The 21,528-nt window shown below is 34.7% G+C and overlaps 1 protein-coding gene across 1 annotated transcript; it reads right to left on the bottom strand.

The window, feature by feature from the left end:
• Positions 1-16,741: 16,741 nt before the first annotated feature.
• GK2 (glycerol kinase 2) lies at positions 16,742-18,608 on the bottom strand. The gene has a single exon (XM_032239884.1). The coding sequence runs from the start codon at positions 18,584-18,586 to the stop codon at positions 16,925-16,927; it is 1,662 nt and encodes a 553-aa protein (XP_032095775.1). The 5' UTR covers positions 18,587-18,608; the 3' UTR covers positions 16,742-16,924.
• Between the last annotated feature and the right edge of the window lie 2,920 nt (positions 18,609-21,528).

The raw sequence follows: 21,528 nt of genomic DNA, 5'->3' as shown, positions 1-21,528 counted from the left end.
CTGAGATTGTGCTTGGTTGAGGAAAGAAGGAGGCGTTAGAGACAAGAAGACAACAAGCCCAATAGAGCCTGCTGAAACTTCAGTTTACCTTACAGTCCCTTCCTGGCCATACTGCTTTATAATTTCCAGTAAGTAACTCATCTTATTTCTTCAAAGATAGCTAATAATTAGAAAGAAATACGGGGGAGAAAAAGTATGTGGCTGAGTGTAGTGGGGCATGCCTATAGTCCCAGCTACTTGGGAGGCTGAGGTGGAAGGATCCCCTTGTGCCTAGGTGTTCAAGTGCAGCCTAGGCAACATAGCAATATCCCATCTCTATAAAAAAAAAAAAAAAAAAAAAAAGAAGTTCAATAGTATTTGCAAAGCAAGTGAAGCATTTATGTCAAATTATATAATTCACATTAAAGGCTTAGAGCTGTGCCTGCAAATAGTAAATGCTCAATAAGTGTTAGACACACATCAAAAAAGCAGTTGTAAAAAAGACAGTTGTCCGACAAGTAATTGTTTATACTTCCAAAGAAATTACAAGCCATATATTTATATTTGCAATATATACACATACTTTTTCTAATACCCATACATACATTTACATATATAGAAACATACAGAGAAAAAAAGAGTTTATAAAAGGAGACACCATGATACAAAGGAGATTATAAAGCAACAAAAGATTAAAAGTTATCAGGCAGATCTTAAGATAGAAATGGAAGACAAATATAAGCATGAGTAGAGACATGAAAGCTATATTAGAATGATTAAATTAAATACAAATAAAATAAAGTCAAAAACACAAAATAATAATAGGCTTGAAGAAATAACTCAAAATACTTGATAACAGAAATAAAATACTATCCACAGGGATCCAATAAATGTATAACTGGTACCCCAAACAAACATAACAAAAGAGATTAAATAAAGATAAGTAAGTAAATAAATAAATTCTTTTAAAAAAAGGAATTGAATTTGAAGATTGAAATGGCATGCAGTGAACCAATGCAAACTGAGATCAAATGTTTAACACTGAGCTCCAGGGTCTGCTCCGTCTTCACATGGTGTTCTTCCCTCCTGTCTGCACAGTCTTATCATGATACCAGTCATAATGGATTCAGGATTCACACTACTAAATTAGGATATCATTTTAAATGTCTGCAATGACCCTATTTCCAAATAAGGTCATTCTGAGGTTCTGGGGATTAGAACTTCAGCATATCTTTTGGAGGAACACATTCGACTTATAATACCTTTCTTTACCTTATAGGAAAAAAAGTACTTTTTAATTTTGAGAAGGTTGGAAATTTCTGAGATTGGAGCATTTTCCCTATTGCAATAGTCCTTTGTTTTTTTTTTGTTTTTTTTTTTTTTTTTTTGAATAAAGTCTTTCCTTATCTAGGTTTGACTTTTTAAAAAAATTTGACAATAGTTTATAGGTAGTGCAGTTTCATGTTTAAATTTGTTATTCCTATCATCTTTCCATTAATCCACAAAAAATTATTGCTCACAAAAACTTGATGATTTGGAAGATTTATTTTTCAATGACATTTTTACAAAAACATAAAAGGTTTTTTGGGGACTAAAATCAGTGGTAAAACCAGTTGTTGTTTTTTTTTTATCCTTTTCTTACATAAAAATCAGAAAGAAAGATAGCTAGAGGTGAGATGCGTATCAAGTGACTGCCTATGTAAAACTGGAGTCTATATCTTAATTGGTTAATTCAAACAGGACTGCTTCTAAAATTAGAGACGATTCATGTGAAAAGTAACAATATAAACTAATCATTGCTATGATTGGCTATGACTTAATAACAGTAAGCCAAAATCTATAAATCTAATGCTTTATACTGTGTAGAAACCATCAGAACATTTTACCATTTGTATAAATATTTTTTATTATAAGCATATATAGGTTTTTTTTGTTTTAAAGTAATTTTCTTTAGAATTTATTGCTTAAGAAGCTAAGATTAGAATACAGGAAATCTGATGACTGGCCCAGAAATAATTCTTTAACATATGGTCTTTGGAGATAGGTTATATTAAATATAATTTAAAATTTAGGTCACAAAAGGTGTATAGGAGTATTTTAACATCGAACCTCTTTGATGAAATCAAAATCTTAAAATTTCAGCATTTACTATTCAGATAAATGGTTAATTTCAAGAGACAAAAATAATTTTTAATCAATGATTGCTCTTTGATAAATCATCTTATTCAGAGAATGGTAGAAATGAAGATAACAAAGCCACCAAAAAAAAAAAAATACCAAAGTAAGTTCATAACAAGGGTTAGAAGGGGACAGTAACTTGGAAATCTGTATAGAAAAATAATCACCAAAGATTAGAATAACCTATGGTAGTTATTTAAAAGAAGAAATAACAGAAATATGAGCTCTGCAATTTATCACAGGAAATCAAGAGATATTGTTAGAGTCAAACAGATACAATGTTTGCTCCTTAATATTTGTGTAATTTCTAGGTTCTGTTTCCCAATAGTAAACTGTAGACAATGGTAGGTAATACTTCAGGTTGCTGCAAGGATTAAGAGAGATAATATATATTAAATTCTTAATACATTATGTAATTCATGATAGATACTTAACCTTCCTTTAATTTCCTTTCCTTCACACATTGGTTTTTATCCACTGAGTCATAGGATAAATGGACCAGATTAGATTATAACTCTCTCAGTTCAGAATCACTTCAGCATTCCATTCAGAAAACAGTCTGAACCACATATTTATTTTAAAATCGTATTCTTTCAAAGAAATTGTTATTCAAGTTATTTTTACTTTCCAATGCATCTGTGTCTTTCTCAGTCAAAATATGAGTTTTTCTGTGTGTGTATGAATTTTGCAACATCTTTGTGAAGATATTTTCTACAGATTACTATAAATGAATAGTATTTTAATTAATGCATATAATATGTAAAGGCTGTTTGTATTCCTAATCACAGTGCAGATAAATATCCTCTGTCATGAGAATCAAAGAACTATTGCTTTGAGTTGTAATGAGTTGTTTATATGTTATGCAATGGTGCTGACTAGTGGCTTATTTTTTGAAGAAAACAACTTAAAATATGTATTTTGCATGGCAGAGCAGAAGTTAGACTTCTACATATCCATTTAATATGGCATTATCCTGCAATATTATACTTCATTTATTCATACATTCATTTCTTCATTCTGCACAGTCACCAAGATATTTGTTGTCTATGAGCCTGTGCACAGTGGTTTGCTAGACATGGATTCAAGCATAAAACTAAACACTGTAGACAAATGCTATGTTCCAGAAATTAAAGGAAGGTCATATATCTAGAACTTAGAGAATGAGGGGGCTTTAGTTGGGAGATGAGGCAGAACCAGACCACACTGAGCCTCAAAGGTTATACTAAAAGTTTTGGTATTTAACCTGAGAATAGTGAAAAAAAGAGAGAAGGAGAAGACAATTAAATTTTCCTTTAAAATTGCAATTCACTTTTTTTCTAAAGTGGATAGTGGTATGGTGAAAACCTGGAAGGATGAGAGGACAATAGTTAGGATGCTATTAAATTAAATATCTGGTCAGAAACAGCAATATACTGAACTAGGGTATCAGTAGCAGAGCTGGAGAAATGTGAATAGATTTAAGCAATAATTCTGATCTAAGATTGGCAGGACTTTATGATAACATGGATATAGTTTAGAGAGTGAGGAGCTGTGTGATAAGGTGAAGAGAGATCAAGTGTTAGGAAATAAAGCTATTTAGTGTGATCTAATTTCTTTGTCTTCTTCCCATACCCAAAGTTTGTAATACTTCATTGCTTTTGTCATTTTTTTTTTTTGGTAGATTTTCACCTTATTATAAAAATTGTGCCTTTCTTGGCTTTAAAATGGGGGAAATAGTACTAAAGAAGATTTTAAAATCCTTGATTTTCCTATTAGTTTTAATAAAATACTTGTAACAAAAATATTGGCTAAGCTGGCATATGAATATTTTGTTTTATATCCTAATTAAGTCTTTATGCAAATAATATGCATTTCAATTTAACTTATTGCAAAGGGCCTAAAGTGTAAATCCAAGATTAAATCCAAATTTAAGACATAATTGCTAAAAGTTAGAAAAAAGCTTTAGTTAACAGTAGGTCTTATTTCAGACTACTAAAAGGTTCAGACTACTAAAACAAACACTATAGACTGCATGGCTTATAAACAATGAAAATTTATCTTTTACAGTTCTGGGGTCTGGGAAGTCCAAGGTCAGGGTGCTACCAGGTTCCAATTTTGAGAACCCTTTTCCAAGTTGCAGAAAGTCTTCCTTTTGTTTCTTCACAAGGCAGAAGGAGAGGACAAGAGGGCTCTCTAGCATTTATTTTAAGGGCACTAATCCCATTCACAAGGGCTCCACACTCAAGAAATAATTACCCCCCAAAGGCCCCACATTTAATATCATCATATAGAAGGTTGAAATTTCATTCAACACAATGCATTAGGGTGAGAGGACACAAACACTCGGTCTATTGCGTCTTAAAGTTGGCTGATACTCATTGCATTGGAATTATCTAATAAATTGGGGCAAAGATGAATTAGAGCTTGTTGTGATTGTCTCAGGGGAGTGATAACCTATTATGACACATGGTTTTGTAGGTTATATAATAGAAGAATTTGCACTTTTGGATTGTATATTGCAGACAGAAGGCCTGTTAACATCCTGTTGTTCAATTGCTCCAACTTCATTAGCAAATACTGATTTTTTTTCAAATAGGATATGTTTATACTCAGCAATTCTTCAATAAAATAACAAAGTGTTTATTGGGGAAATGTGCCATACCTTGAATGAAGAAAATTCAGAGAAAAATAAGTACAGATAAATAAACAAATTATATAATCCACTTTATTCTGTTCTGGCTGGCCATAGTTTGAGTAATTTTATTGACCCATCAGGTTTAAATCAAGAAAGACTAACAGAAGACTTATTCAGTGGTGGGTAAAATTCTTCAAAACACATTGTTTACAATGGGTAAAATGTGGTGCCTTCAGAATTCTAGGCTTAGTTTTTTTGTTTTTTTTTTTTTACTATGTCTTATGCATGACTGAAAATACTGCCAACATGTTAACAGGCATTCAGTTCTAGAATGTGGTAGCACAATAGGGTAGACAGCTAAGTAGAATTTAAGACTTACTGTTAATGTTCTGAGTAGTGTTAATATTATTATTTTATTATTATTGGAGACTGGGTCTTGCTCTATTGCCCAGACTGGAATGCATTGGCACTACCATAGCTCATTGTAACCTCAAACTCTTGACTTCTAGTGATTCTCCTACCTCAGCCTCCAGAGTAGCTGGGATTGCAGCCATGCATCACTATGCTTGCCTGGCTAATTTTTATATTTTCATAGAGATGGGGGTTCCAGTTTTTGTATTTTCATAGAGATAGGGGTTTTCAGCCTGCTGCACAGGCTGGTCTTGAACCCTTGGCTTCAAGTGATATGCCTGCCTTGGCCTCCAAAAGCACTGTGATTACAGACATGAGCCACAGTGCCAGGCCATACTATTTTTAAAATGTTTTAATTAAAAGTTTCTTTAGAGACATTTTAGAATTTTAGGTATTACTTCTGTTGAAGAAACAATGTAAACGCTTTAAATATTAGAAAGCTATTCTTTTTTTACTCATTCATCACATTTTGTTTTCTTTTTAAGTGAACATCTATTCTCTGCCAAACTACTGGAAAGAAACACACACAGACACAAAAATAAGAGAGCTCCTAGCATAAAAAAGCTTGTGGTCTAGTAGACAAAGGAGACAAACACATAATTAAAATGCTATTTATTAACTGCTCCTAGAGCAGTTAATTATTGTACAATCATACAATAATTTAAATAATTTATAGGAACTCTGAGAAGGTAACACAAAATTTAGTCTGAAAAGGAGGTTATGTTAGTGGAAGTCTTTTCAGTTGCATATGATAGAATTCCATCTCTAACTGGCAGCAAATACTGGACTTACTTGGTCACATAGCTGAACAATTGCCGTATGCCTATTTGGAATTGAGTACTGAACATTGTAGAGCAATAGGAGTAATGTTCCCCATTTAGTAGACTAGAGGATGATTAAGCCTCTCACCTCAGTCTCCTTCAGCCCTGTCCAGAAGCAAGAGATGAAAAAAGCCAGGCGCCAGACATCCTTTTAATGATTCTAGGTCTAGGAGACTAGACTTGATTGTGCGCTGACTTGGTTGGTTGGGTCAAGAAACCAATTATAGTGGGAAGTCCCTTAGGGCAGTTCTCAAACATGGCTACAGATTAGAATCACTTCCGTAATTCAAAAAATATGCCAACAAATTAAGACAAAATTTCTGGTGATGGGGCTCTGGCATGAATATTTTAAAATGTTCTTTAGATGTGAAAAGGAAAAAAAAGGCTGCATACCTATAAAGGAGGAGGTATAGGTGAGCTTGTGTAAAGAATAGTGAGCTAACAAATGGCACTCTTGTGAATAAAACACTCCTCATTGCCTCTGCTCTAAGGCCAATCTTAGCGTGAATGCTGGAGCAGCCCTACATGACCAAAGGTAAGATCATGAGGAGATGATATTGTTGCAAGACATCTTCAAGAAATAATATTTCTTATTTTCTTTGATTTTATCCCCAGTCTGATATAGCCTGGGAGAAATAGCTATCACATTTTTATTTAATATATGAGCTTGCCTCAGCTATAAAACTATACATTTTTATGGGTAAAGTATCTTATTCATCTTCATATTCCCAATGTCTAGCTGACACAATACTTTGTACATATAGGTCGCTCAGTAAGTGACAACTGGATTAATGAACCTAGTGATGTAGTACCACTATCTCAAGTTTTGCATATTTGGATTTAAAATCTGTAAAATTTTCTATTTGTAAAAATAGAAGTACTTATCAAAAATGTATTTCTATAAATAATTCTGCTTTAAGAGGTAGCAACTCAGAAGCAAGTTATAATTCAAGATTGATCCAGAAGATCTCTGGGAATAAAAAGTATAAAATTCACATCTATGCTTATTCATTAGGAAAAAACCTCCAGCTCAATGAATTTTCTGTTGCATTTTTAAAAATTGGCCCTGTGATTATACCTTAGAGAAGAATAAACAGAAATTATGTCTTCTTATATAGTTTATATATTCTGTTTAACCTTATGTAGTTACATCAAGTAAAATGTATGAGATATAAACAATTTAAAACATCCATGAAAAATAAAAATTTCTGAAATATCAGCCCATTAGGAAAGGTCACACTTAAAATGCCATATTCACTGGATATTTGATGAGTTTTGTTTTCTGTTACATAGTATAATCTTTAAAATGGTCATTTTGATAGCAAGTGTAGTATCAAGTGCATTTTTTCCTACTGAGTATTCCACATTCTCTCTAGCAATAAAGGTTCTGGATTCCGGCAAGGGCAATTCTTTTGAGGACACATAAGGCAATTGCTTGTAATGCAGTTGACTTGTCCAAAGAGTTCTTGGCTCTGTAGTGTTGACAATAACAGAAATGTATTTGGACATCCCAAACCCAGTCAAATATGACTAGGAAGACAATGAAAGGAACAGATGGATATCTTTACAGAGCAACAATTTCAGAGCCACACTTGGGTTCGTGCCCATTTTTTTTTCCAGGAAATGTGAGAAAGGGAACAGAGAAGGATCAGGGAGAAGGGCTTAAAACTCTCTGTGGTGAAAAAATCTCTCTTTACATTCCTGAAGATTCTGAAAACTAAAATGTATATTATTTCAGAGTTATGCAAAGAATACTAAAATTTGAAACTTATGCTTTATGGGTAATGTATTGTGTTTAAAGAGAAACTAGCTTTAGAGCATATATTTTAGCACACAAAGACAAGTTCTTTATTATTATCATGTATTTTCCTAGAAGACAAGAATAATTGAACTAAGATAAATTCAATGTGTTAAGACTTCTTTTGAAGCATTCTAATGAGAATACTGCTATGGTTCCTTCAATCTCTCTTTTTTTTTTCCTTCTATTGTTCATAATTAACCATACTTTCATTTCGATGCAATTAAACTAGTATACTCATATAATATAAGACTGATGAGAAAATTTCACTCGGACTATTGAAAGTTTTCAGGGTAGCAAATATTACCAGATTTCTTAGGGAATATTATCTAAAAATGCCTGTTGAAAAAACAGAACCTCTGAACTTTATTATTTGGAGAACAGGACATTTTTTTATAAAGAAACAACAATAACCACAGGGGATATATGAATTTGGAGAAAGGTTAATAGCATATTTAGAAATTGTTTGCACAATGATAAGTTTGTTACATGAGAGACATGATCCATAAGGTGGTGTTAGATGTTACTTATATCAGCCCTGGGTGGGTCATAACCACAAAAAAGTGAAGTTTTTATGTGGTCAATATACACAATATAAAATTTATCATTGTAACAATTTTTAAGTGTACAATTCAGTAACATTTAGTACATTCACATTGTTGTGCAATAATCACCACTGTCCATCTTCAGAAATTTTTCATCTTCCCAAACTAAAACTGCATACTCATTAAAAAATAATTAATCCCTTTATCTAGCACCTGATGACATGATTCTACTTTCTGTTTTTAGGAATCTGACTGTTCCAGGCACCTCTTATAAATAGAGTCACACAGTATTTGTCTTTTGGTGTGTGACTTATTTCACTTAGTATATTGTTCTCAAGGCTCATCCATGCTGTAGGAAATGTCAGCATCCCACTCCTTTTTAAGGTTGAATAGTATTTCATTGATTGTACATAGCAGATTTTGTTTACTCATTAATTTTTCCACAAACATTTGTGTTGCTTCCAGATTTTGGCTATTGTGAATAATGTTACTATGAACATTGATGTACATATATCTGTTTGAGCCCATGTCTTCAGTTCTTTTGGGTACATAGTTAGAAGCGAAATTACTTACTCATGGTAATTCTATGTTTACTTTTTGAGGAACTGCCGTACTGTCTTCCACAACAACTGTAACATTTTATGTTACCACTAGCAATGCACAAAGATTTTAATTTTTCCACATCCTCTCCAACACTTCTGTTTTTTTAAAAAATTAAATAGTCGTTCACATAGTATCTTTCTGTAATTGTGATTTGCATTTCCCTAATGACTAATGATGTTCAGCATCTTTTCCTGTTTTTACTGGCTATTTGTATATCTTCTTTAGAGAAATGTCTATTAAAGATGATTCCTCATTTTTTAATTTGGTTGGGTTTTTTCTTGTTATTGAGTGGTAGGATTTATTTATATATTCTAGATATTAATCCCTCATCAGATATATTATTTACAAATATTTTTGCCCATTCTGTGCCTTGCATTTTTCCCACCTCCCTTTCCTGGAGTCATGAATTGTTGCCTTGACCATTCAGATCTGCGATTATTAAGAACACCTGTGGCAACATCAAAGAGCCCACAAGCGTTATGCTGATGAGCAAGAACTAGGGAAGAAGATGCTCAGGAAACATCCATGAAAACAACTAGGAGGGCTTTGAGAGAACGTGAAGCTGGAGTTTGGATTTTCCTTTTTGAAAAGCATGGGAAAGCCTAGAAGGCTCTGTCTTAAGAAGATCAGGGACTTTCTGGGGGTCATAAGCTGAGGGGTTGTAATCTTTCCAAGCTGAATCTGTGGACCAGGGGGGAAAATGATGTTAAAAATCCAACAATGCCAGAGACTAGAAGGGGAGTGAATGGGAATGGAGGGAGAATCATAGTGAAAATATTGAGGATAAATTAGAGACGGGACAAGATAACCATTTATTGTACTATATCAGGCAGTGGATAATAGTGATGCCTGAACTAAAAGAATGTGAATGAAGGGGAAAGAAGACAAAAGTAATTTTAAATTCAGTTCACCTGACACAACTCTTTCCTCAGGACTTAACTGAATGTTGGAGGGAAACCCCTGTATGATTATTACTGCATTTACAAATCTCTCCATATATGAGCTTAGAGAAAATTGATTTTATTCTTATAATTGAAATCTTTGAAGAAAATTGGCAGTGTGGTATAGAAGAAAGCTCCCCTGGGTTCTAATCCCTGCATTATCAGGCACAAACCAATCCTTGGACCTGGAACCATAACTTCCTCTGCAACCCAGTTTATAAATCTTTAAGATAAGGGGTCTGACACCTATGATTTCTCATTTCCAGCTAGAATTCATGAGGTATATGCTATTGTTTCAATGTTCACTTTCTCCAAAGAGGATGCTGAAATTTAATTGCCATTGTAACTGTCTTAAGAGGTGGGACCTTGGAGAGGTGATTAGGCTATGAGGGCTCCACCCTGATTAGTGGGACTGGTGCTATTATAAAAGGGCAAATTTGTCCCCTCTCTTGTTTCCTCTTACCTTCTGCCTTCCACCATGCAACATCACAGCAAGAAGACCTTCACAAGATGTTGGCCCCTTGATTTCCCTTTTTCCTAAACTGTGAGCCAATAAATTTCTGTTTATTATAAATTACTCAGTGTCAGGTATTCTGCTATAGGAGTAAAATGAACTACAATGGGATATGTTTTAAATGTAAACGTTTCTCTTTCTGAATCATAGGTTAACTTATAACAGTCTTTGACATCTGGAAAATGAAAAGGAAACACCTGTAGTTCTCCTGTATTGGCTATATGTTACATGACAAAAATGAGACACCATGAGATGCTACACAAGTATTCTGTTTTTGTCATTGTTTCTCTTATTTGGGCACTGCAGGATTCTCATAATACATGTTGGGGCTGGTATAAGCAAGTGAAACTGTAGTGAACTCACAGACGCAAATGAGAGAGGAACACAAATACAAATGAGCAAAGTATTGGACATTGACTACAGCTGAAGTGTAGAGGCTGTGAAGGGATGAATGAAAGACAGACAAATGATTGTCCAAGTGCTTATTGAGGCAAACATTTGGTAGATAATTTGTTTTTCATACAACTGCAATGAATGTCATTCTTCTCTGTGGAACAGCACGCCAAATTTTTAGCACATCGCTGCTTGGTGCCCAGTGGGCAGCAAGTGCCCGATTGCCAATGCCACTTTTTAGCGCATGTTCATCTGCAGGATATTAAACAGATTGCCATCCTTTTGATGTTTGTGAATATGAGTAGTAAATACCATATGATATGACTCTATGAATTTGTGTCAGAAAAAAGAAAAAGACAAAAAGGAGAATGAAGAAGGCAAAAGAAGGAGATGAGGAGGAAAAGAAGGAAAAGGAAATTTCCTTCTCTTTTGGATAGGAAGGGATGAACTAGGTAAATCTGAAAGGAAACAAATGTTATGAAAGTTAGTAACAAGCTTTGTATCTAGAAAAGAATGATACACCTGCCAATTCACTTGCCTAGTTCTGGCACATTTTGTGAACTAAAGAAATGACTCCCCAGATAATCTGTAAACATTTTTTTTTTTCAGGAATAGAAAATCATGAGTGAACAGAGAATGATTTCATTATAGTTCAGAATCTTCCAGAATGTGTCTTGCTTAATGGGCCATAAAATTTGTATGTGTGTATGAGTATGTGAATGTGCCTAAATTATTAATTGGTCAAGACATTACTGAAGTTTCATAAGAAATCTAATAAATGGTTTTTATTGCCTTTACTTTCATTTGTTAGAAAGTATGTGATGTAGGTAGATGTAATCCAAGAAAAGCACTATCAATTGGGTAAAACTAAAGGAACATTAAAAGTCTAAAAACTTTTTTTCTAATCTTTCTTTCAACATGTTTTAAGGACATCTAGTAAGTGACTTAAAATTTTCACCTACTTGTTTCTATTAGATGATGTTGGATTAGATGGTCTCTTGAGCCTTACCTAACTCCAACCTCTTCTGGCACGTGAATGTAGCCTTGGAATTTTCTTTGAGAACACTGTATTTTTGAGACTACTAAACTCTTTAGAACTAATCATATTAGCCTGATGAATCATCTCCTAAATACTAACACTATAACATTTTTGGGTTGTGAAGATGAGTTTCTTGTAATTTTCCTCAATGTTGTTAATTGTAAAACTGAGCTACTGGCAAATATCTATGATCTTTTTGAAATAGAATATGGAAGAAGTGATCAGTTGATTAGGTGAACTGTACTTGAGACCAGACAAACTTTTTCTCAGAGGAGAGACAGAGAGATGAGAGACCGGAGCGAGACCCTAATTAAAGATTCCTTCTCAGGGTGTCTATTCATCCCCTGCTCTTGTCACATTGCTGAGGCAGTACAAAGGTGGAAGCAGGGAGGTGCAATTAAGCATATTGTCTACCTCTGTTTAGAGAAACATCTAAACAAAACAGAGTTATCATTTTCTGCAGTCACTAGAACATTTTTGACTTGGTTTTGCTCAGCTCTCTCTCAAAGCTACTAGTATAGATGGTATAGTGTTTCCTTACTATTTTTGGCATTATAAATGTTTTCCAAACTTGACTTTCCTATGACACTTGAAAAACATACTCTGATAACTGAATATAAGAAAGGTTTGTTTTTGTTTTTTTTTAACAGTAAACTGAATTTCATAGATAGTTTAATATGAGATTAATAATACAGTCTTATCACCCTCTGTTTTTTTGCCACCAAAGGTCAAGCCCATCTCTTGTTTTCTTTTCTAAAATAAATCATTTTGTTGAGGGCAGATATAATAATAAAGTATAATCTATGCTAAACACATAGAGAACAAGGATCACATGCAATTTCTCCAAGGCTCAAATAAATTGAGTTGTAAAAGTTGTTGATGGAAACGATGCGGACTATTTAAATATTAAGTTTATTAATTTTGTAGTGATTGAAACTATTGGAATAGACTATAGAGCTGTCATTTCGGTGAGATGTTAAAGTAGGTGACTTACTGAGACAGTATTGTATTTATTCTAGATGTTGCAGGAAGATTACCCTAGGGGATCTTACTAGTTCACAAGATTTAAAAAAAAAAAAAAAAAAAAAGGGGCTTGGAAGCAAATTTTCCATATAGAGCAGTCATAGAGTTGATACATAATGTCCCACCAAAATAAGGATTATATAATGTAACATTTAGACTCATGCACTGAGAATGAGGACTTACCACGAGTGAAACAATAGGTTCCTTGGTAGATTATGAATATTAATATCAAAATGACAATATGAGCAGCAGCAGAAATCAGGTACAAACAGATAATAATTCAGATTCTGAGTGCGGTGGGAAGGGGGAGATGCTTCTGTCTCTCAGTGCAGTGTATATAGCTTCTATTCCCAGAGCTCAGTTAGAAATGATCTAGCTGTTTAGTGCTGGCTCTACATTGATGTCACATGAGGTGTTTTTAATTAGATTTAATAGTATCTCTGACTTCTTTTCAGATACCTTTAACATTTCTTTCCCTTCCTCACCTTGTTTCTCTTCTCCTCCTCCTCTCTCTCTCTTCCTGTCCCCTAAATTTTTCTCTCTTTCATTATTCTTTCTTACTGACCTCCTCCCCTTTCAGCCACAGCGTAAATTCACAAAATGCCTCCTTGGAAAATAGCATCAGAATTAGATGCTTTTCTTTCTCCTGGTTAGTGTTCCAGCTCATGCTCGCTCACTCGGACATATGCCTGACATTAAACGATGACTTGCTGTTTCATAACATGCATGCAGTGAGACCCCATCATCATAATTTCACCATGTAGTTCTGCTTAGTGGCAATATAGAAAAATTATTAGTTAGATAATTTTATAATAAAAAATACAGAAGCTCCTATATAGCCTTGGGGCAAAGTATTATAATTTACCAATGCCATAAGACTTAAATTAAGAAAATGAGACTTTTAAAGGCAAAGATACCTAAAAAAGTTATGCTGATAAGCACAGGAATGTGCATATGGAAGGAATGAGAGTGAGATGTTGAGTTTGAGGACTTTTATTTCCAATTTTCTTATGATATCTTTGTTTGTAACTCTTCATAAGGTCATTTGGAATAGGTCCCAGATGGAGAATTATGACCAGATAAGTGAAATGAGAAATTAATTTGTTTTAAATGATACTAGACATTATCATGTACTTCTCCAGCCTAATCACACAAATTACTTCAAATAGAGCTCACAGACCTGCTAGAGAGGAACTGGTACACCCCATGCTAGCTCACTGCAGACTCAGTGAGGATACATCAGTATGCGTAATAAAGAGTGGGATTAAGCTACTTGAATAAACTTTGGCTATATTCCTTCAGAGTTTGAAGGTAACTTTCTCCTTTTAAAAATAGTTTTGCTAAGGTATTATTGACTGCAAATATTTAAAGTGTTTGATTTGATTAATTTTGACATATGTATATTTACCCTCAACACCACCACCATAATTGCTATAAAAATGTATTTATCACCCTCCCAAATTTTCTTTGTGCCCCTTTAAAATCATGCCTCCTAAGCCTTCCTGCCGATTTCTTATCACCCCTCCCCCAGTTGCCAGGCAGCCACTGATCTGCTTTCTGACACTGTACAATACTTTGAATTTTCTAAGAACAGGATCATACACTATGAATATACTCTTTTCAACTGGCTTATCTCCTTTAATTATTTTGAAATTCATCTATGTTATAGTGTTTATTAATAGTTCATTTCTTTTTGTTGCTGAATAGTATCCCAGTGTCTGGATGTATTATAGTTTGTTTATCTTTTTACCTGTTGATGGCCATTTGAGTTGCATACAGCTTTTGGCCATAATAAGTCCTGTGAACAAGTCTTTGTAGGGACATATATTCTCATTTCTCTTGGGTAGACACCTAGGATCATACGTATATTTAACTTTTGAAGAAATTCTCAAACTGTTTTCCAAAACACTTATACTATTTTACATTTTCACAAAAAAAACATATGAAAGATAAGTTCTTCCACATCTTTACTAGTATATGATAAAGTCAGTTTTTGTTTTGTTTTGTTTTGTTTTTATGTATTGGGTTACTGTGTGGTTTCTATCTCACGTAGATTTTCTTTTTCAGTTTGTTAATCAGGTGAAGTACGTTGATTTTTCTAATTATGCTGATTCATTATCCTATTGTTACATTCCCTCACTTGGTCATTATGTATTATTCTTTTAAAATATTGATAAGCCAACTTTGCTCAAATTTTGTTTAGAATATTTGCATCCATGTTTATGACAGATACTGGTTTGCAGTTGTTTTTTCTTGGGACATCTTTTTTCCTGGTGCTGCAACCAGGATAAAGCTATAAACCTGGCCTTGTAGAATGAGTTTGAGAACATTCCCTTCTTTTCAGTCTTCTGGATAAATTTGTGTAGAATGGGTATTTCTTTCTTATAAGTGTAAGAGGAGCTTCTTGAGCTTGAGGTTTTCTTTGTAAGGGGGGGGGTTTAAACTAGAAATTCAATATTTTTAAGAGATATAGAACCATTCTCCTTATCTATATTTTCCTGAGTTTTAGAAGTTCGTGTTTTCCAATGAATTTGTTCATCTTATCCAAGTCATCAAATTTACTGGCATAAAGTTTTCATGATATTTCTATATTCTCATTTTGCTATCCTTGATAGCCTATAGGACCTGCAGTAGTAATGTCATTCTCATTCCTGACACTGATAATTTTTGTCTTCTCTCCTTTTTTTCTAGTCATGGAGGCTAAAAGTTCATCATATTCAAGCTATGAATGAACCAACTTTTGGTTAATCAATTCTCCCATTTTTTTCATTGTTTTCTATTTTCTATATCTGCTTTGTATCTTCTTTAGAATTAATTTAATATTTTCATAGTTCTAATCTATATTTTTAATTACAACATTTGTTTTGATTTCAGGATTTATAATGTATGTCTTTATCAGTGTAACTTTAAGTGATATTATATCATTTCACTCACAGTATATGAGTCTCAAATTACTACAACTTCATTTATCCCTTTCTTTGCTATTGTTTTCTTTTATGCATACTTAAACTTCATACTATATTGTTATTTCTGTTTGAACAGCCATTTGTTTTTTCCTACTTGAAAGCAGTATTTGCTGCAACATTCCAGTGTTTTTTCCCAGCATATATCCAGTTAATATATTAAATAAAAAGGTAAGTTATAAGAAGTATTGTTGCAATCATAGTACACTTTTTGTATCAGCATAAAACATACTTAAATTTGCCTTTGTAAGTTTCTCCTGATAAATAATACGTATACACATTGCCTCAAAATGTATATAGCTGTTTATCTTAAAGTATTTATATGTAGTGGTTCACTTAGGACCATTTATGTTAAAATCTACTGACTACAATGCACTTTTAATCTATAAATGAGCTACTCTATATGATATAGACATGATATAAAAAAGGGAAATAGTGTCCCTGTCCCTATAGGATTCACAGACTAATTCCGTGAAATAGTAATTACTGAGATCATGTAAATTGTCTGACAAGTTTCAATTTGGCTAATATTTTTCAGGAAAATATCTAAGCTATGAGAATACTAAATGTCTATTGTAAGAATTCAGGAAATATTTCCATTAAACATTCAGTGAAGATGTAATCTCTCTAATACGTAGAAAGGAGGACTTGTAGGCTATTAAAAACAAGAGTACCAATGCCAAAAAGTCCCTTAATTCTAGCAAATTAATTACAGCTCTTAAATCAAGTGTGTGTAACACAAGAGCCAAATCTGGGTCCATAAGTGTTAGAGTATATTTGATAAAAAGATTCCATGTGTACAATCTGAATAGCCTATATTTTTGGAAAGAATGGGGCAGAATGTTATAGCAATGGAGGGGGTCAGCCTTCAAGATGGCTGGCCCAACTGTGTCAATGTTAAAAAACCAAATATTTCTAGAGTGCTCTTCTAACGTATTTTCTTTATTTCAGATCACAAGTCTAGGGTTTTCATGGGTCATGTAGCAGGTGGTGTATAAACAAAATAAGAGTCTATAATAGTGTTATTACATTAAGAGGCAGAACTGCTGTATTCTTTCATTATGTAAAATGTTTACATCTTGGGACTTGATGGTTGGTATTATTATGGTATACCCGAGATATATCTTGCTCCAATTAGTATTACCATGCTACTCACTATAAAAAATCCCAAAGGCAAACTAGAGAAGATAGAAGAATCACTACTTTCAGGAGACTGACTGGTAACCCAACCCATTGACATCATTACAGCTTTCTTCCATGTAGCATAACGAATTTCACTTTCTGTGGCCTGGATCTGTGGTTCAAATCGTTCCATCCTGAGAACTGAAAAAGCCTGGGGTTCCAGACTCCAAACATTTACTCCTTCTGCAGCTCCTGCTGCCATGGCAGCTCCTAGTGCAGTTGTTTCAGGCATAAAGGACTTTATTACTGGAATATGCAAAATATCTGCTTGTAGTTGCATAAGAACGTTGTTTTTGGTCATTCCTCCATCTACCTGCAGATGACGAAGTGGAACTCCACAGTCACGGTTCATGGCTTCCAAAATCTCTCGAGTTTGGAAACAAACAGCTTCTAATGCAGCAAAAGCAATGTGACATTTATTGGTAAACTGAGTGAGACCACAGAGTATCCCTCTTGCACTGGGCTCCCAATAAGGTGCATATAACCCCGAAAAGGCTGGGACAAAGTAACAGCCGTAAGAAGTTCCTACTTCTTTAGCAAGTTTTTCAATGTCTCTTGAGGTCTCTATAATTCCAAGATTGTCTCTTAGCCAACGAATAACAGCACCTGCAATAGCAACAGAACCTTCCAGCGCATAATATACTGGTTTCTCTCTGCCTAGTTTGTAAGCTACTGTGGTCAGAAGGCCATGTTCAGAAAACACACATTTACGACCTGTATTACATAGTAAGAAGCAACCTGTTCCATAGGTGTTTTTGGCTTGTCCTTCTTGGAGGCACATTTGTCCTACCAGTGCAGCACATTGGTCCCCCAAACACCCAGATATTGGCACACCTTCCAGGGCCCCAGCTTGAATTATGCCATAGATCTCAGATGAACTAAAGACATTTGGAAGAATGCCCATTGGAATTTCAAAAAAGTCACAGAGCTCTTTATCCCATTCCAAAGAATGGATATTAAAAAGCATTGTCCTACTTGCATTTGTTACATCTGTGCAATGCACACCTCCATTAACTCCTCCTGTTAAACTCCAGATAAGCCATGAATCAATGGTACCAAAAAGGGCTCTATCTTCTTCAACAGCCTTTTGGACGTTTCTCACATTGTCAAGCAGCCAACGAAGTTTTACTGCACTGAAGTAAGTGCTAAGTGGGAGGCCTGTCTTAGACTTGACGAAGTTGTTGTTTCCTGGAATTTTTTTACTAAGATCCTCAACGGTAGCCTGGGTTCTTAGATCAAGCCACACCACAGCATTGTAGAGAGGCTCTCCAGTTAACTTGTCCCAGATTACAGTGGTTTCTCTCTGATTGCTGACACCAACAGCTTTTATGTTGGATATATCAATATCCAGTTCGTCAAGTTTCTCACACGTTCTCGCTATACACTCATAGACAGACTGAAGAATTTCCTTAGGGTCTTGTTCCACCCAGCCTTCTTTTGGGAACTCTTGTGTTAATTCCACTCTGTGATGACTAAGTAGTTCCGCTGTTTTTGAACTGAAAACCAGAAAGCGAGTGGAGTTGGTGCCCTGGACCACGGATCCCACCAACGGCCCCACAACTGCTTTCTTGGGGGCTGCCATGACAGCAGTGGGTCGGCTCAGCAGCTCTGGGATGGTTTCCCAGGCGACGGTGGTGCTGGGGGCGGGGAGCGCAGCCAGTCAGGAGCACAGGGCGCAGGCTCAAGGCAACCTTTGCCGTTTAACTGGCGCTGCGCCTTCTTACCCCTCCCCTCCGGCCCAGGCCCTGCCCCCAGCCCCTCAGTTGTTTTAAGATTTAAGTTAAAAAAATCATATATTTATCGATGTAGTCACAGTTACCCGTGTTCATTCTTTTGTGTGGATCTATATCTCTATGTTATCATTTTCCTTCTTAACAGCATAGGTCTACTGGCGATGAATTCTTCCAAATTTTAACATTTGAAATATATTTCATATTAATATATAAAGATATTTTCTCTGAGTATAGAATTCTATTTGACGTATTTTTTAAGTTTCTGAACCTCGGAGCTGTTGCTCTACCATCTTCTCTCTTGCTGTTTCAGATGGGAACTTTGCTGTTATTTTTAACATGACTGTTTTTCTGTCTTTGGAGTTTTTCTCTTTATCAGTGATTTTGCTCATTTTGATCATGAAGTGCCTTGGAGTAGTTTTCTTTGCTTGGGGTTTACTGAGCTACTTGAATCTGTAGGTTTATAGGTTTCATCAAATTTGGAAAGCTTTAGACCCATTATTTCTTCAAATGTGTTCTCTTTTGTCTCTTAGGGACTCCAATGATGCCCTGCTCATTACAATTACCTTTTTCTTTTTGTGCTTGATTTCAGATAGTTTCTGTTGCTGTCTTTTCAAGTTCACTAATCTTTTCTTCTCCAATGTCTTCTCTGCTATTAATTCATCCGATGTACTTCTCACCTCACATTTTGTAGTGTTCATCCCTAAGAAGCTCAATTTGGGTTTTTAAACATCTACTTAGCTTTCTGAACACATGGAATATAGTTGGAATCACTTTTAATTTCATTTTCTGCAATTCTAACATCTGTGTCCTTTCTGGTTCAATTTTGATTGATTGTTTATCTCCTTATTACGGCTTGTATTTCCTGGTTTCTTTCTTTTTTTTTTTTTTTTTTCATGGCTGATAAGTTTTAATTAGATGCCAGACATTGTGAATTTTACCTGACTGGGTACTTGATATGTTTGTATTACTATAAATGGTCTTGAGTTTTGTTTTGGAATGCAGATATATTACTTGGAAACAGTGCAATTCTTTTGCATCTTGCCTTTAAGATTTGTTAGATGGGACAAGCACAGTGCTTGATCTGGGGCTATTTATTCCTCTTTACTGTGAAAAGATCTTTCTATGTACTGTACCCAACACCCCTGAAAAATGAAGCGTGCATGGGTTTGGAACAGTAATTCCTCCCAGTCTTAGGTGACCACTGGATTCTGTTATCTCTAGCCTTTTCATGTGCATATTTCATTAGCCTCAGTAGTTTTCTCATATACATTAGCTGATCAATACCCAGCTGAATAGTCACTGGGGGACTCTCTAAAGCTCCCTGGAGTTCCCTCTCTGTGCAACTCTTTTATTCAGTACTATGCCTGGCAGAGTTTAACTTCGTCAGTTACTCTGGGCTCTCAGCTTAATCTCTTTGCCATAGGTTTCCACTGGGTTCCAATTGGGTTCCCTGTCGGTGCTGTGGCCTCGAAACTCTCTCAAGAAACTAAGCTGGGGAAATCAGAGTAGCCATGTCACTTGTTTCTCACCTCTTAGGAATTTCCGTCTTTCATTCCCTGATATCCAGTGTTTTGTGAACTGTTGTTATATATTTTGCACCGTATGTGAACTATTTCATCTATTTTTTATCCCGTTTTTTATTGTTTGAGATGAAAAGGTAAATCAAATCCTTTTTACTACAGAGTGGAATTCCACTAAATGGAAACTTAAAATTTCAGATTAGCTGTAAAGTTGGCGAATAAAGATTTATTTAATCACTAATTAAAATGTGTTGAATATACAGTCAATGAATGGCAATTTTGTATATTAGGGCATATGCTACATTTCTGAATTAGCTCAAGGATAAGGCTCATTTGTCTTTTGTAAAACCAAATAGAACAAGATAGAAAATAACATCAAAATTATGATATTGTTATTTCACTATTTTAATTGGGTCGTATTTTTTATTTAAGCAAAAACCCTTCAGGAAATATTATGAAGTCAGAGAAAGAAATAACATCCAGACTTAATTTGTGAAGCAAGTTATGGCAATCATTAAAAACTGGATCAGATTTTTCTGGTTGTGTCTTTGTTTTTAAAATTCTATCAAAGTTTCTCTAAGCAAAACTTTAGAGGTCACATTTACCCATATGCCAGTTAACCATAATATGTCTTCGTTTACATGGAACAAATTTGTATTTACATTGTTTTAACTTTTTCTTCCCAAGTATTTGTCAAGAGTAAACATTGTGTGTACAGATTAACATAAACTATAAAAAGATTTGACCCGAAACTTCTTTTCTATATCTTCTCTCACTGGCCACACCAATATTTAAAACAATTGTTCTTAATTCCATTAGTTTTTGAGTCTGGGAATATTTTAAGTATTTTGTCTTTAATACAACATCTTATTTATAAAATAATCAGTTCTTCTTATAAAGAACTGCTTTACATAGTAGTCTCACTGATAATAAATTGTAGCCACTAAATAATCAGATAATAAGTGTCTCAATTTAGTTTAGAAAGATAATCAAACTGGCTGGGAGTGGTGGCTCACGCCTATAATCCCAGCAGTTTGGGAGGCTGAGGTGGGCAGATCACAAGGTCAAGAGATCGAGACCATCCTGGCTAACACGGTGAAAACCCATCTCTCCTAAAAATACAAAAAGTTAGCCGGGTGTGGGGCACGTGCCTGTAGTCCCAGTTACTTGGGAGCCTGAGGCAGGAGAATCTCTTGAACGCAGGAGGCAGAGGTTGCAGTTAGCTGAGATTGTGCCACTGCACTCCAGCCTGGTTACAGAGTGAGACTCCT

Source organism: Sapajus apella, unplaced genomic scaffold (genome assembly GCF_009761245.1).
Source record: "Sapajus apella isolate SASKATOON/1434 unplaced genomic scaffold, GSC_monkey_1.0 scaffold45, whole genome shotgun sequence".
NCBI lineage: Eukaryota > Metazoa > Chordata > Mammalia > Primates > Cebidae > Sapajus > Sapajus apella.
Note: the sequence above shows the minus strand (reverse complement) of the source record. Positions and strands in the feature narration are given on the sequence as shown.